The 14,069-nt window shown below is 39.1% G+C and overlaps 2 protein-coding genes across 2 annotated transcripts; both read right to left on the bottom strand.

Moving 5' to 3' along the window:
• Positions 1–242: 242 nt before the first annotated feature.
• Positions 243–4,475, bottom strand: LOC121265296. The gene is made up of 2 exons (XM_041168867.1): positions 3,942–4,475; positions 243–671 (listed from the first exon to the last, which is right to left on the bottom strand). Exons 1-2 carry the CDS (start codon positions 4,215–4,217, stop codon positions 480–482), a joined length of 468 nt encoding a protein of 155 aa, XP_041024801.1. The 5' UTR covers positions 4,218–4,475; the 3' UTR covers positions 243–479.
• Positions 4,476–12,043: 7,568 nt separating this feature from the next.
• Positions 12,044–13,787, bottom strand: LOC121265292 (kelch-like protein 8). The gene has a single exon (XM_041168861.1). It carries the CDS (start codon positions 13,427–13,429, stop codon positions 12,317–12,319), a length of 1,113 nt encoding a protein of 370 aa, XP_041024795.1. The 5' UTR covers positions 13,430–13,787; the 3' UTR covers positions 12,044–12,316.
• Between the last annotated feature and the right edge of the window lie 282 nt (positions 13,788–14,069).

The following is a 14,069-nucleotide window of genomic DNA, read 5'->3' on the forward strand; positions in this document are numbered from 1 at the left end:
GCGCCCTGATCTCTAGAGCAACAGCAGCTAGTGGGCTGAGTAAATAACTCGACAGTTTCAATCCAAGAGAGTTGCTCCACTTTTACACGAAATAATGTTGGTGGTAATTGCAATGATGTCTTAATTCCCTGTTCAGAAATTGTCTGAACTACTGCCCATGACTTCTCTCCATACAAACACCATTTGTATTTTTCAGTTTTTATAAAAGGGAATGATCCATCTGATGGGAAATGCAATATATCTCTCAGAATCCAATCATATTTGAAAACCTAAACATTAATATGCAAGCAATCGCACTTGGAGGATGGAGACTCATATATGCCAAAGCCAGCCTGCTTGTAAATGCTATATACAAATCAAGAGCCCTGGGGCTAAAAGAAAATGGGGGCAACCTTGGATTCCCTAGGGAGATAACTCCTGCTTTGAGTGTACAATTGTGATATGAGTTTGAAATAGGTAGCATGCGTTTCTCAGTACGTTTAGTTTTCCCCTGGTGAGCTTGAGTTTGTACTCAAGTTGGAGTTTGAGTTGAGACTGGGGATTGAGATTTGTTGATGGTGAGGCCACGAAATGCGTTCGGGTGGACATGGCATGGGAGCTGGGTGTGCAATGAAGGTAGGAATATCATCACCAGGCATCAATACAGAAACTCCACTAGCATATACAGTCATCTGCAGAAACAAGGAACAGAAAATGGTCATAACATAAATTGAAAAGTGAGATTTCGGATTTGGAAATAGCATAATAGATGGAACATGTGAGACCAAAAGCCCCGTGCCAGAACAACTTAAATAATCACAAACCCATGTCGGATCAGGAGGACGTGGGGTGAGTTGCAGGACATCCAAACTGACTCAAGGAGTTCATAAATTAGACAGGAAGCTGACCAAAGTCTTCTTACCATTGAAATACTCATGTCAATGGTAAATTACTATACCACTAGCTATAAACAAATTTGGACAGAAAATCTCCAATGCCAGCATTCAGACATTGTTTGTTACATGGTCACCCAGGAAATGAGTACACACCGTGTTCGTATACTCATATGCATTGCATTGCTACCACTAACTTCAAATTGAACAAATACAATGATTTCGGGACTTCAAGAACATCAGGACATGACTAGCAAACAACTAAACTTATTTAGATGTAAATTTTGCGTTGTTCTGAACCAGAGATAAGATATCAGTCTTAAAAATCGATTAATAAATGAGACAACTTCAGGCATGCAACTCAGATAAATGATTAGGCATGTCCAATGGCAAGGCCAATAATAATCCACAAAAAGACCTTACAGACTAGAAACAGCTGAATCCATTAAAATGTATAACCGGAACCCCAGTATGCTTTAAAGAAACGTTATCTAGAAGATGGTGCTACAGCTGGATCAAATTCCACTGCTTGCTCTTCCATATACTAAGCTGACAGGTGGAAACACTACACGAGGAGATAGTTGGCCCCTTCCTTGCAAGTATTTTAAAGTAGCATGCACCAATAAATGTTGTGGCGCAATAAAATGGAGTGATTTAAGGACCATTCAGTAATCTGAATTACTTGCTACATATTTTCAAAACACAAACAGGAAGCAAAAATGATAAACAAAAAAAATTCATTGAACCCAGTCTCGTGGTCGTGATTTGATTATACATTTTCTATTACTTCTTTTGTTTTCTTCTGTTTTTTCTTTCTTTAACTTAAGATAAGGTAGCAACATTATCCCCACTTAGCATATATGTTTGACTTTTTGCATTTCACACTTAAGCTTAGATATAAATGGCGGATACTGGAGAGGAAACAATATTTTATGAAGGACAAGACAACTTTAAAATAGAACTGATAGGTGCACAGTTTATGGCTTCATATAAGACAGCCAGATGCCTACTCATTTAATTGAAAACATTCATATCGAGCTAGATTCTTCTATAATAGGCTATATTACATACTTTAATATTTCTTACCGTGCATTTTGGCTTGAAACCATATGTATATTCTAGGTTGCTAACCTATTGAAACTCCCATGTGTAATTTACCAGTGACACACTAGTAGGACATCAGATCAACTTCACCATGGAGTGGCACACTGCTCCTGCAACCGTTTCTAGCTCTCTATTGATTTTCTATTTTGCCATCATCAGGCATGATCATAAGTTTCTGCAACTGACACCAATTTAGATATCTTGCGTTTTAATGTAGTCACCATCTCTCTAATGGCCTGAATTTAAAAAAAAAAAAAATCATCTGGCAATCCTTTAAAACTTGCAGAAAAAATAGGCTCTCAGTCCCAAAACATTTGGTTGGTTCTTTAGTTGTGTAATGCTAACTTACCATGTTGATATTCTTGTCAAGGTGCTCAACAAACAGGCCATGGATTCGCCACATGACCCTCTTTAATGTTGTCTAGATTCCTAAACGTTGGAATCATCCTTTTTCATTGATAGTTCTAGACCTACGATTCTGTTCATACCTTCTTGTAGGCTATTTGCCACAAAAGGTAGTCCCCTAATTGAACAATTAGCATGGATGAGTACGTGGGCCTTGTCTGTTCCTTAGAAGCTATATAGATGGTACAAGGTAGACCAACGATGTGTTTGTTGCATATGAGAGACTCCCGATAAGATCCTCTGGACAAATTAGGAGGATTCAGTAACTTGAATGCAATTATGGCACACAAATTATCTTTGCTTAAGGGATGTATATAGCTGGATACAAGTTGACATGAAAAGATGGAAAGAAGAAACAGTAAATTAAGACTTTCCTACAGAGAAAAGTGGACTGCCAGCAGCCTCAGACTCCCCCGGACGAGCCATGCGGGGTGCCATAAAGATTGAAAGTGATGGGCTCGATGGCCACCGTGTACGTGGTGGGTCTAAATTCTAAGTAGATTTAGTCCCCCAGACTCTTCCACTGGATCAACCACCGACCAATAAACAGACAACTACTTGGATGGGCCATTCTCCAACAATCATAATTACATGACAACATAGGTCTTTGATAATGAAAAATGCACAGAGAATGTAAATGCGGATAAGCAAAACGGTATGCAATGGTGCCAAATCATTAATTTTATATCAATTTGGTTTCCGGGTCTATTGCGCAAAGCAACCAATCTTTGGAACCGAATTTTCATCTCGACAGCCTGGTACAGAAAGTTGGGTTTAAATGACGAAAAGAGAGAGTAAATTGATCTGGGAAAAGGGATCTGGGAAAAGGATTGGCTGGGTATTAAATAGAAAGATCATCTGCATAGTAAATTTTGGTGCTCAGTACAAGGAAAGGGGGAGGGTCCCAAAAAGAGAGTAGTTGGGCCCTTTTGGAAAACTTCATGATTAGGGATGTGCTTATCCCACAGATTAGAGTGCTCTGTGTGATTGGATATTTCGGTAGTAATTGGTAATCTGGTAACTCAAAATAAGATTGGGGCTGATGAAACAGGAATGCAATAAAAACTGAAAAATCAAAGAACCAGCAATATAAGGGATCATGCTTGAACTGAGTCTGAGACAAAAACAAAAAGAACAGGGAAGAATTGAACTTTCAGAAGCAGATGGGTCATTAATGCCCAGGATACCAATGTAACTAAACAACTCATAAACCCCTGAACTGTCTGACTAGCAAAAAATATTAATTAACTGAAGTCATTATAAGAGAACACAAATTAGGCAGCATGACTTTATGTCTGGTGAATAATCATTGCTATTTACCAGAAATCAAAATAACCTCCCAAACTGTCAAGAAAAGAGAATGGGAAATCATTTCTGGGAAAATGGAAGTCCATTTTCCATTTCCCTAGCCTGCTTGGTCCTAGTGAAAGACTAAAGAAAGAGACCAAAATAAGGGAACTTTCAAGCATCATTTAGAAGATCAAATATGACCGAAATAAGCTAGACCAAAATGTAATGGCAAAAAGACCCAAATATTAAAAAAAATGAGGGTTTGCTTACTTTAGGAGATGGGTGACCGAGCTTTGCGTTGAAGCCCGTCTGGGCCTCAAGGTCTCGGTGGCTATGGCCACCGGACGGAGAGAGAGCCGTCGAGGTGGGTCTGAGGAATCTCTCAAAGATGGCCATGACCAAGAACATGGAGATGAGAATGGCAGTAGCAACGAAGCCAAACGACACGGCATTGACCGAGTTGTCGAAGTGCCTCCAGTGCTCCTCTCTCTGCACGTTGTTCAAAGGAGACTCTATGGGTGCCCATGCATACCCCTCTTCCACCATTTTCTTACTTCTTTTTCTCTTTTTTTTTGGATTTTCCTTCTCAACTCCCAACTCTAGCACGGGTTCCCCATGTTTACGTGGTTCTTCTTGGTCTTGGCAGTGCAGTTTCAGAGCAAGAGCGAGGGGTTTGGACCGTAGTGAATGTTGTGGCGCTACTTCAGGCTTTACACCATTACCAAGGCTTTGTTATTGGAGTACTTAAAAAAACTTGTGATTTAGGACCGATGCTCAGAGAGAGAGAGAGAGAGAGTGACGTGAGAGAGAAAGAGAGAGAGAGAGAGAGAGAGATCATGTGGGCTTTGGACATTGGACAGCTCTTTAACTAAATGGGGAAGAACGGATTTTCTTCTTTCTTTTTTTTCATTTTATTTTGGCCAGTAGACTAGAGGAGTGTAACTACTGGAAATTAACATTTAACACTTCTGCTCTGATCAAGATTTTCTTCCTTTTTTCCTCTCACCTTCACACAAAGCAATGGAGTCTCTTGATCTGTAAAGACTTGAAAAGTATTGTTTTAAAAGGAAAACAGGGGGAAAAAAAAAAAAAAAGAGTGGAAGGTGGTAGTAGAAATTATGGTTTGGACGAAAAAACATATTTTTTTAAAAAACTAAATAAATATGTAAGCCCAAAATTTAGAATGATTTGGGAAGAAACATGATAAAAGATGCAAAGTTTAAGGATTTTCCCTTTTCCCTTTTTTTTTTGCTACTCCAATTTGCACAAGAGGGCCACGATGCCTTCCATTAGAATCTTTGTTGAATTATTCTGGCTTTGTGTCCAAATCAGAATTCGACCAACTTTAAGCTAACTTTTCACCCATCCATGGTTTCACCAACATCGCAACCAACAACATTTTATCATTTTATAACTTTATGTACGTAATGATCTCTTTAACTGATCACAGAGAGAGAGAGAGAGAGAGAGAGAGAGAGAGAGTGGAGCTATTAGTATTAGACACACATGCAAGAATCCAAACAAGGAATATCTTTTCCCATTAAATTTTTCTCCCCTTGCTTTCCCTGAACAGACAGACCATTGAATAATTATTTAACTTGAAGCAAGCAAGCAACTTAATTCTTTCCCACAGAAAAACACCAGTAATGGCCTGGGCCATGCATGCCAGCTCCCCCCATCGTTTACTTTTCTTATTTTTGTAGTTGCCTCCCAAGGGGACCCAGCCCGGCCAGTTGGTTGCCTTAGTTTTGGACTTACCTCCTGCCAAATAATCCCATACTTATCTTCAAAATTACAAAACTGCCCGACTCTTGATCATCATGATTCTTCGGGCCGCAATACTGCTCAATAATGTATGCATGTATGTATGAATTGCCTAGCTCGCTCGCTCGCTCACTCGCTCGTTGCATTTGCAGAAGGGGCAGCTGTGAAATTACAGGGGAGATTTTGGTCTAAGAGCTTTGTGCAAAGGTCCAAAAGGTGGCAAATGTAGGGCTACAGATGATAAAAACACAAGTACTACGATCACATTTCCTTTCTTTTCCACGTCGTGAAAAGAGCAACACGGCAGTCTTGGCCCCTCATGGCCAATGAAAACCCTACCCACGGTCCCCCCAGTACTGTCATAATTACGTATAGTCCGACAAAGCAGTTCGTGACCCCTCGTGCAGCTCACATCATTAGAACTCGCTGCAGCTTCATGGTGAATTTTCTTACGTGGTGCACGAGGAAGGTAAAAGGTTAATTATGTAGTTATTTTTTTACGCTTTTTTTCTTCAACTTTTTGGTGTTTAATATTGACCTGTTAGTTGTAATTTTTTTTTTTAAAATATTATTTTGTAAATCAATTATTTCTTTTCTAATTTAATTATGTAGGGGTTAATGGTAAGAAAAATGCTTTGTCTTTACTCAACATATATTTTCTAAACTCTTCTATCAAATCTTTTATTCAGTACTTAGCAAAAAAAAAAAAAAAAAAATCTTTTATACAGCTAGGCAGTGGCGGAACCAACAATTTTGTCGAGGGGAGCCAACTTTTCTACTGTGTAACACATTTATGTAAAGAGTAATGTTAAATATAGTCTTAGGAACCTGTGCAAACTCTACACACTCTTTGAAAAAAAAATAGGATCCACCATTAAAAAAATATTTTTTTCATATGGGTCTTAAATTTACCTACTTTTTTTAAAATAAGTGGGCGGAGCTTGCACATGATCATAGGACTGCAAACATCATTTCTCTTATATAAATTAAAAGGATTAAAAAATCATAAAATCATAACTACAAACTATTTTCCATATATATTATCGACCTTAAATAAATTTTCTTATATTTTCACATTGGATTCCAATTTCTTTTATATATAACAACAGCATAACTTCATTCTTAAAGAAGAGACAATACAGAAACCATCCCTGCATAGTTACATGGCAGCATCTAAAGAAATTCTAACTTGAATAAATTATGGACATGAATTGCAAAGTATCATCAATAAAATAAGTATGTCTTGCTAGTAGATGAGGAGCCTCATTCCCTTGACGACCACCATGGAGAACTCCAAATGAATTAAAACAACAAAGAAGGCTTTTAATCTCAGTGATCACAAACCCTTACTTAGATAAATTAGCTTCATTGGAACAAATAGCTTCAACAATAATAAGCGAGTCACCTTCTAAAATCATATTCAACAAACCCATATGAAGTATTAATTGTAAATCCCTCAAAGCTACTAAATCTTCAATGTCATCAACTTCAAAAACTGCATGCTCCTTATGACTTGCAGACATCAAAACATCCTCATTATCATTCTGTAAAATAACACCAATAACAACGGATGCAGAAGAATGAAATAAAGCTCCATCAAAATTAAGCTTCACCTTACCTTGAGTAGGAGCTATCCAAGAAAGTACTTTTTCCTTATACAACACTACATGACACTTCTTTACATGAAGATAACTCTCAACATACCCAAGACAACTATCAATTAATTCAAGAAGGCAACAATTAGAGTTCTTAAAATTTTTTAGATTCCTATATTTCTAAACACCCAATAAAATGGTAAATATAGGACCTAAATTAGGATCATATTTCATCAATACCCAGATCAACTCTGAAAAGCTACCCACCTGATGTAAATGATGCATAATCTGTTGACAACGGACTGCCCAAGCTTCATGCACTAATGAACAACCACAAATAGTATGGAAAACATCTTCATCGCACTGCATGCAATGAACACATAGGGCTGATTGTAGGATCCCTCTTCTCAACAAGTTGTATCTTGTTGGTAAACTATCCTTACACGCCCTCTTCCAAAGTTCTTCACTTTATTAGGCAGCTTTAAATTCCAGAAGTTTCTCCAAAACCACTTAGTAGCTTTTGAATAAGAGCTCTCAGGACCATCATTTAGAGACACAAGTTTAAAGTTGAATAATACCCTGACTTTACAGAGTATACTCCATTCTTATTACCCAGCCATATTATTCTATCATCTTCCTGTCTGGACAGCAAAGGTAGAGAACATATAGAGGTAGCCACATTAGCAGGAAAAATTGAAAACACCAATTCCCTGTTCCACAAAGGTAAATTCTGCATTAATAAATAATCAATAATGATATCAAATTGAATAATATGCTGAGAAGACGGAGGTAGCAATTAAGCATTCATAGGCAAACATTTATCTAGCATGATCCGGACTTTGTCACCCTTACCAACATTCCACATATAGCTAAAACACAAAATTTTTTTAGAAGCAAAAATGCTTCTCCAAACATAAAATAGTTTTCTTGGTAAACTAGCATGCAAAAAATCCCCATTAGGAAAATACTTGGCTTTAAAGACTCGAGATAACAAAGATTGAGGTTCCATTAACAACCTCCACCCTTGTTTAGCAAGTAAAGCCAAATTAAACATTTTCAGATTCTTAAAACACATCCCTCCTCTAAATTTCAAATCACACATCTGCTTCCAACTCAACCAGTACTTCTTACGTTCTGAATTTCTTTGTCCCCACAAAAAAAGGAGCAAACATAGACCCCAATTAACCACATACTTGCTTACGCAACAAAAATAGCTCATTGTATATGTTGTTAACGCTTGAACCACTGCTTTAATCAATATTTCCCTTCTGGCTTGAGATAGTAATTGTTCTTTTCACCCCTGAAGCTTACCCCACACATTCTCTTTCAAATCTTGAAAAGTAGCACTTTTAGACCTCCCAACAAATGAGGGAAGTCCCAAATACCGAGAATGGTGCTGTAAAGAATAGACATTCCAAATTTCCATGATAGCGAAAACAACATCTTCACTCACGTTAGGGCTAAATAGCAACTCAGTTTTATCCAAATTCAATTGTTGCCCCGACTGGATTCCATATTAAGAAACCCAATATTGTATAACAAAAAACTTTGGGATGCATATTAATAAGTTTATTATTTCTCATAAACTTAGTTTTGATTTTAATTTTGGAGAAGCTACATCCTTAAAAATAGATAATACATAGAAATTAAAAAAAATTTTGAGGCTATAAAAAAAAATTAGAGACATTTTTAGGTATATTGAAATTTAAAAAAAAAAATTAGAGAGCATATGGAGATTATAAACTTTTTTGGAGGGCCATTTTCTATATTTGTAGAATTATGTATGAAATCTAGGGGTATTTTATGATTTCAAAAAGTTTTGGATGCCACAATATCCTGACCTATCAAATAAAAGGGATGAAATATCTTTGATTTGTTTTCCATTTCACAATCTAATGAACTCAAAACAAATAAATGGGTTGTGATAAAAACAGGGAGTAGAGCAGCATGCATGCTGCAGCAATTTGCAGATCCGCCGATAGCGACGATATTGTCTTCCTTAAAACTTGTTTTGTTGATCATATTCTTAGTCCCAACTTCAGTGAAGCTGAAATGGCCATGCAAAGAGCTAGGAAGCAGAAAATAGAAACATTAAAAAAAAAAAAAAAAAATCCTTCTTATTGAAGTAGACATATATATATAAAGTGGTCACAACGTACTGCTGTATCTCAACCACCTGTATCGACAAATTGGTCCATCAATTCTTTCCTAACGAATATCAACCACTTTCCACGTTACTTTGAAAGCTTGCGTTAATATATCTTGAAAATACAAAGCAATTAAAACCGATATATATGGGCCTCAAGGGACGATGTAATATATATACCAATAATTATTTGCATGAGAAATTAAATTTAAATATTATTTTTATCAAAGTATTATGTGAATATTAATGTAGAAGATATAATTTCATGATAATTTGTAAATATATATATAATCTTTCATTTGTGGGAAAAACCTATACTACTAGATGATCTGTAACGTCTTCCATTAACGAAGCAGCTTGCTTAGGAATTCAGAAAAACAAAAACAGAATACAAAGATATGGAATGGCAATCAACTTGGCTAAACTGTAGAGAGGGCTCCCCCAAAACAGTGATCCAAGACCCCACACTTTCAAAGTTGCAAGACCCTCGCTCTCTCCGTGTTAACTCCCTCGCACATGCATCGTGTCGAGGTACGTGGCGCTGTCCCCTCCCTCATGGGGCCCTTTGAACCTCCATTGTCCCCACCTGTAGTCTCTTTTTTTCCACGTGTTGTCCAAACAACCAATCGTAGTCTATCGCCACGTGGCATGAGCTGGACAGGTCGGGTACTGGGTTGGGAAAAGCAATAAAACGCAAAACCAACGATTCCCATTAACAATGTAACGTAACACAAAAACAGACATAACAGCTTCTCATGCCGGTGTCGGCCTTTTCAACTCCTAACCAACTTGTGAGAGACCCCGAATCCTCGAAATTGTCCCCCATTTGCACGGTGTCGATTCCTTTATCACAGTTACGCCGAATCTCCGCCCTTGATGCGGGTAACAGAGTCAAACTCACTCGAGCTAAACATCAGCTTCAGACAGTTGGTGAGGAGATGGAGAGAATCTCGCGCGTGCGTGGTACAGTTGCACGTGTGATCGCGTGTCCAATTGTAGAAATTGTCAAGGTCACTCTGAAGCATTCTGACAGGGACTAGGAAAGATGTTAAAAGAGTGCTAAGGGTGTGTCAGTGGTGGGTCAGCGGTCAAGAGTCATGTCAGAGGGCAGGGATCTAGGGTCAAGGCTGTGGCTCGTATTGTGGGAGAGCCTGAGCTCATGGCTCACGTGAATGATCCATCTCCTTTCTCTTCTTTTAATGCAGGAAAAAGCTTGAAAAACTTGATCACTTAAGAGCTAACTGCAGCCTTGGGCTTGCTTTTCGGGGCTCACAAGTCTATGGACAATATTTTAGTAGTGACCCAAAATCATTTTGAGAGTGGGTGGGTCCTACTGTTTGATCGTGGCCCACCTAGACATGGACCCAGAATGGGTATTGCCTCTTTGCTTCATGAAGGAGGTCCTACCCATTTAGGGACTTCCAAGAGAATATGGGAGCATATGGGGACATTCACAGGGTCCAATTGGAAAACAAGGTTGAAGTAATGACCCTGTCTGAGACCATATTATAAGAAAAAGATCTGGGCAACAGCTAGATCACATAGGATGACTAAGCAAATTGACCAATTTTTCTCTAAGCCTTTGCCGAATTCGAAATCTGGCAAAGAAAGCTATAGGGCTATGTGAGCTGCAATGAAAAGGGAGGAGGAGGTTGTCGTGACTTGGGTTAGACGTTGGGGGTTGCTGGGAGGTTATGGAGCTTGGTGGTGGTGATTGGGCTGGTGTACGACGGCGGCAGCATGGTGGTCAGAGAGGGGGAGATCCATTTTGGGTTGCGAGTTGCAATGGAGAGAGAGGAAGGGGTTGCCGTGACTTAGGTTCGATGGTGGGGGTTGCTAGGAGGTCGTGGGGCTTGGTGGTTGTGGCTAGGCTAGCGTATGGCGGCGACATGTGTGTGAGACCCATTTCGAGGAAGGAGAAGGGGCTGTGCGTGGAGGTTGTTGTGGAGGTTCGAAGGTGGCTGAGGGGGAGCCAATAAGGTGGTCGGTGACGTTGTTGGGTCGTCGATAGAGGTCAAATGCGATGCAGGTTGCTTAGCGAGGGAGGAGTACACGATGCGGGTGATTCCATAAGTACCGATGGTGTCGCCGGTGGCGCTGGGCAGAGGAAGGTGATGCGACGCGGATGAGGGAGGAGGTTTTTCGTAAGGGCAAATTCGAATGGGAGAAGAAAATTCAACCAACCAAAACAACAGTCACGTAGGGTGTGCATTGCGTGCACAACTACAGTGGTTGCTCTATAGTTTTACTCTTAATTGAATGCTCAAAACAAAGCCCAGTGAGAATATAATCATGATTTGGGTCAGTTAAGTTTTTTCTAATTCTAGACAAACATCATAAAAATGCCTCAAAGAGATCCTCGTTGGTCTTTCTTTTTGGGTATATATTAAAAGTATTATGATCTGGTTCTACACTGGACCATTTAATATAAATCTTCGTGATATAGCATAGCTCTTCCTCAAACGATTTGTATAAATTCCCAACAAGAGTGATCATATATACTATGACGGTATATATTAAACTCTAATTGAGTTTTGTTACTCATTATTCCATACATTATACATCCCACTTTTTTTTTGGTTTATTTATATTAAACTAATTGAGTTTTTCTACTAATCATCCTTACACCACATACTTGTTAAGAAAAAAAAAAAGGATAAAAATATAAAAAATCATTCGTGGTATGTGATGTAAGTATGATGAGTAATATTTTTCCAATTGCAAATACACAATCTCAGTTCATTTTTTCTGTTTAGTGCTGCAATTCGTACAAACAATATAAAAAAGACATCAAATTTCAGATCAAACTCGAATCTCAATTGGAATAATCAAAATCGTAATCATTAATAAAATTGTAGGCAATGCTCCCTAAATCAAGACGTTTGTATGTTTTAAACTCCAAGAAACGCAAAAGCTTAATTATATGGTACAAGATTTTTCTTATTTGCTAATAAAGGTAGGAAAAATCACGTGGAGTGTGGACTCCCTAGTGGTCACAGTTTTGAGTAATTAATGCATCCGACCAAGATGCCTAGGATACAAACTTAATACAAGTGAACTTGGTACGAAAACTCACACATTATATTACTTAGTCCACTAAATTGAGCCGGTACCATGATGTTGATGGTGGCTGTTGGTGTTTAGAAACCTTGCTGCTGGACTTGAACAACACAGCAATGGCTACAGAGCTCTTTCTCTCCCTCCTCTTCCATCGGCTCAAAGCTCCTCCACGTGTTGCTAGCGGCCGCCGATGTGTCGAATACATGGACCCTAGACATTGTTCTTGATGAATCCCCGGCCGTCCGATAGCCTGTCAAGAAATACAAGTGGGTCCCTATTGGTGCCATTGTGAGGTAAAGCCGTTGATTTTGTTGCCAATCTAAATTAAGAGCACGTTGTGATCCATCAAGTTCGTTCCATATGTTAACTCCATCATAGACCTCAATGTGACCCTTTCTTGCATTTAGGCAATCCCCACAGCTAAATAGCCTGCCATTCATCGTGACAATTTGATTAGGTGGCACATCTAGTGGCCACATACTGGGCACGTGGCCCCAATTCCCCGCTTGCGCATCATACACATCAGCCGAGCTACGCAACACCATGAAGAGCCCCGGGTCTGAGTCCTCTCGCTCTGCGAATCCCCCGACCACGTAGAATTTACCTTGCCATGTCACCCCTACACACTTGTATCTCAATATGCTCATGTTAGGCAACGGGGTCCAAATGTCGAGTTCGGGATCATACACCTCAGCAGAAGAAAGACCCCTTACACTAGCCAGAGTGGACTTCCCCCCTGCCACGTAGACCTTATTTTCACAAACGGAGCATGCAAAATCATAACGTGGCGTGCCTAATGGTGCACATTCGGACCATTGGTTGGACCCAACATTAAAACACAAAACAACGGGCAGAACTTCAACATCCACTTCTGCATAGTCATCTGAACCTTGAGAGCCTTGAGCTGATCTCTCTTTGTGAGTACATAGCCTCCCACCAATCACGTAAATGGAGTCTCTTAGAGAGACCATTGCAAAGCCCTTCAAGACATGGTTTTCAAGTAGGCCAGGGATTGAGGTAACATGACTCCAAGTGTTGTTAGAGGGATTGTAGGACTCTATGGAATTAGATCTGTTTGTGTTTGGGAGTTGATCCCCAGGGCAAAAAGAGCCGAAAACTTGATAATTGGAAGTAGAGTTTTCGGGTGATGGTGGTGAAGTAACTGGTCGTGGAGGGGAAGGGAGTGAGCCCATTGGAGAGCTGGAGGTAGTACTCGATCGTGGCTCCTATGGTTTTTCTTAGTGTCAAAGAGGAAATGAAATATAAAGAGATGTAGATGTTATAGAGCTAGAAAGCCGGAGGGGAAAACAAGAGGGTTTGCTTGTGAGCATCGATGGGGAACAAGAGATAGAGAAGAATTAGGAGATGAAATCTGAACTTTTCTTCTTGTAATGAATGACATGATTGAGGGGATGGGTTGGTGGGTTGTTGTCCCTTTCCTTGTCCATTATTAATGCTGAAAAAAGATTATTTTCGGAAAAATCGAGGACTAACCAACTGATCAAGGAGAGTTGAACAAGATTACTCCTAGGAAAATTTTATTGGCTTAACGAGTAGTACTCTCCAAAGCTTCTTCTTTTATTATACCAGTCCAGTCCCACGTTTTTGGATGAGAGGGACGGTGGAATTTCTGATTTAGAAAGTTTTTTTTTTTAGGGTCTGATGACCATACAGGTGTCCTAAGATGGTAAAATTTAAAAAATGGTCACTCAATTTAGGTGGAAATTTGGTTTCAAGTGTCTTGATTTCCTATGAATTTGTCCCAAAATGTTGGGATATTACATTCCGATTCAAAGGAACATCATTTGTTAGTTAGGTAATCAACTGCTCTAC

The sequence above is a fragment of the Juglans microcarpa x Juglans regia genome, chromosome 5D, assembly GCF_004785595.1.
Source record: "Juglans microcarpa x Juglans regia isolate MS1-56 chromosome 5D, Jm3101_v1.0, whole genome shotgun sequence".
Classification (NCBI taxonomy): domain Eukaryota; kingdom Viridiplantae; phylum Streptophyta; class Magnoliopsida; order Fagales; family Juglandaceae; genus Juglans; species Juglans microcarpa x Juglans regia.

Bases quoted from the DNA above. Each gene is read 5' to 3' on its own strand.
- LOC121265296 (XM_041168867.1), bottom strand. From the start codon at position 4,217: ATGGTGGAAGAGGGGTATGCATGGGCACCCATAGAGTCTCCTTTGAAC. The intron at 672-3,941 runs GTAAGCAAACCC...TTGTTTCTGCAG, and splicing joins TCGGTCACCCATCTCCTAAA to ATGACTGTATATGCTAGTGG.
- LOC121265292 (XM_041168861.1), bottom strand. From the start codon at position 13,429: ATGGGCTCACTCCCTTCCCCTCCACGACCAGTTACTTCACCACCATCA.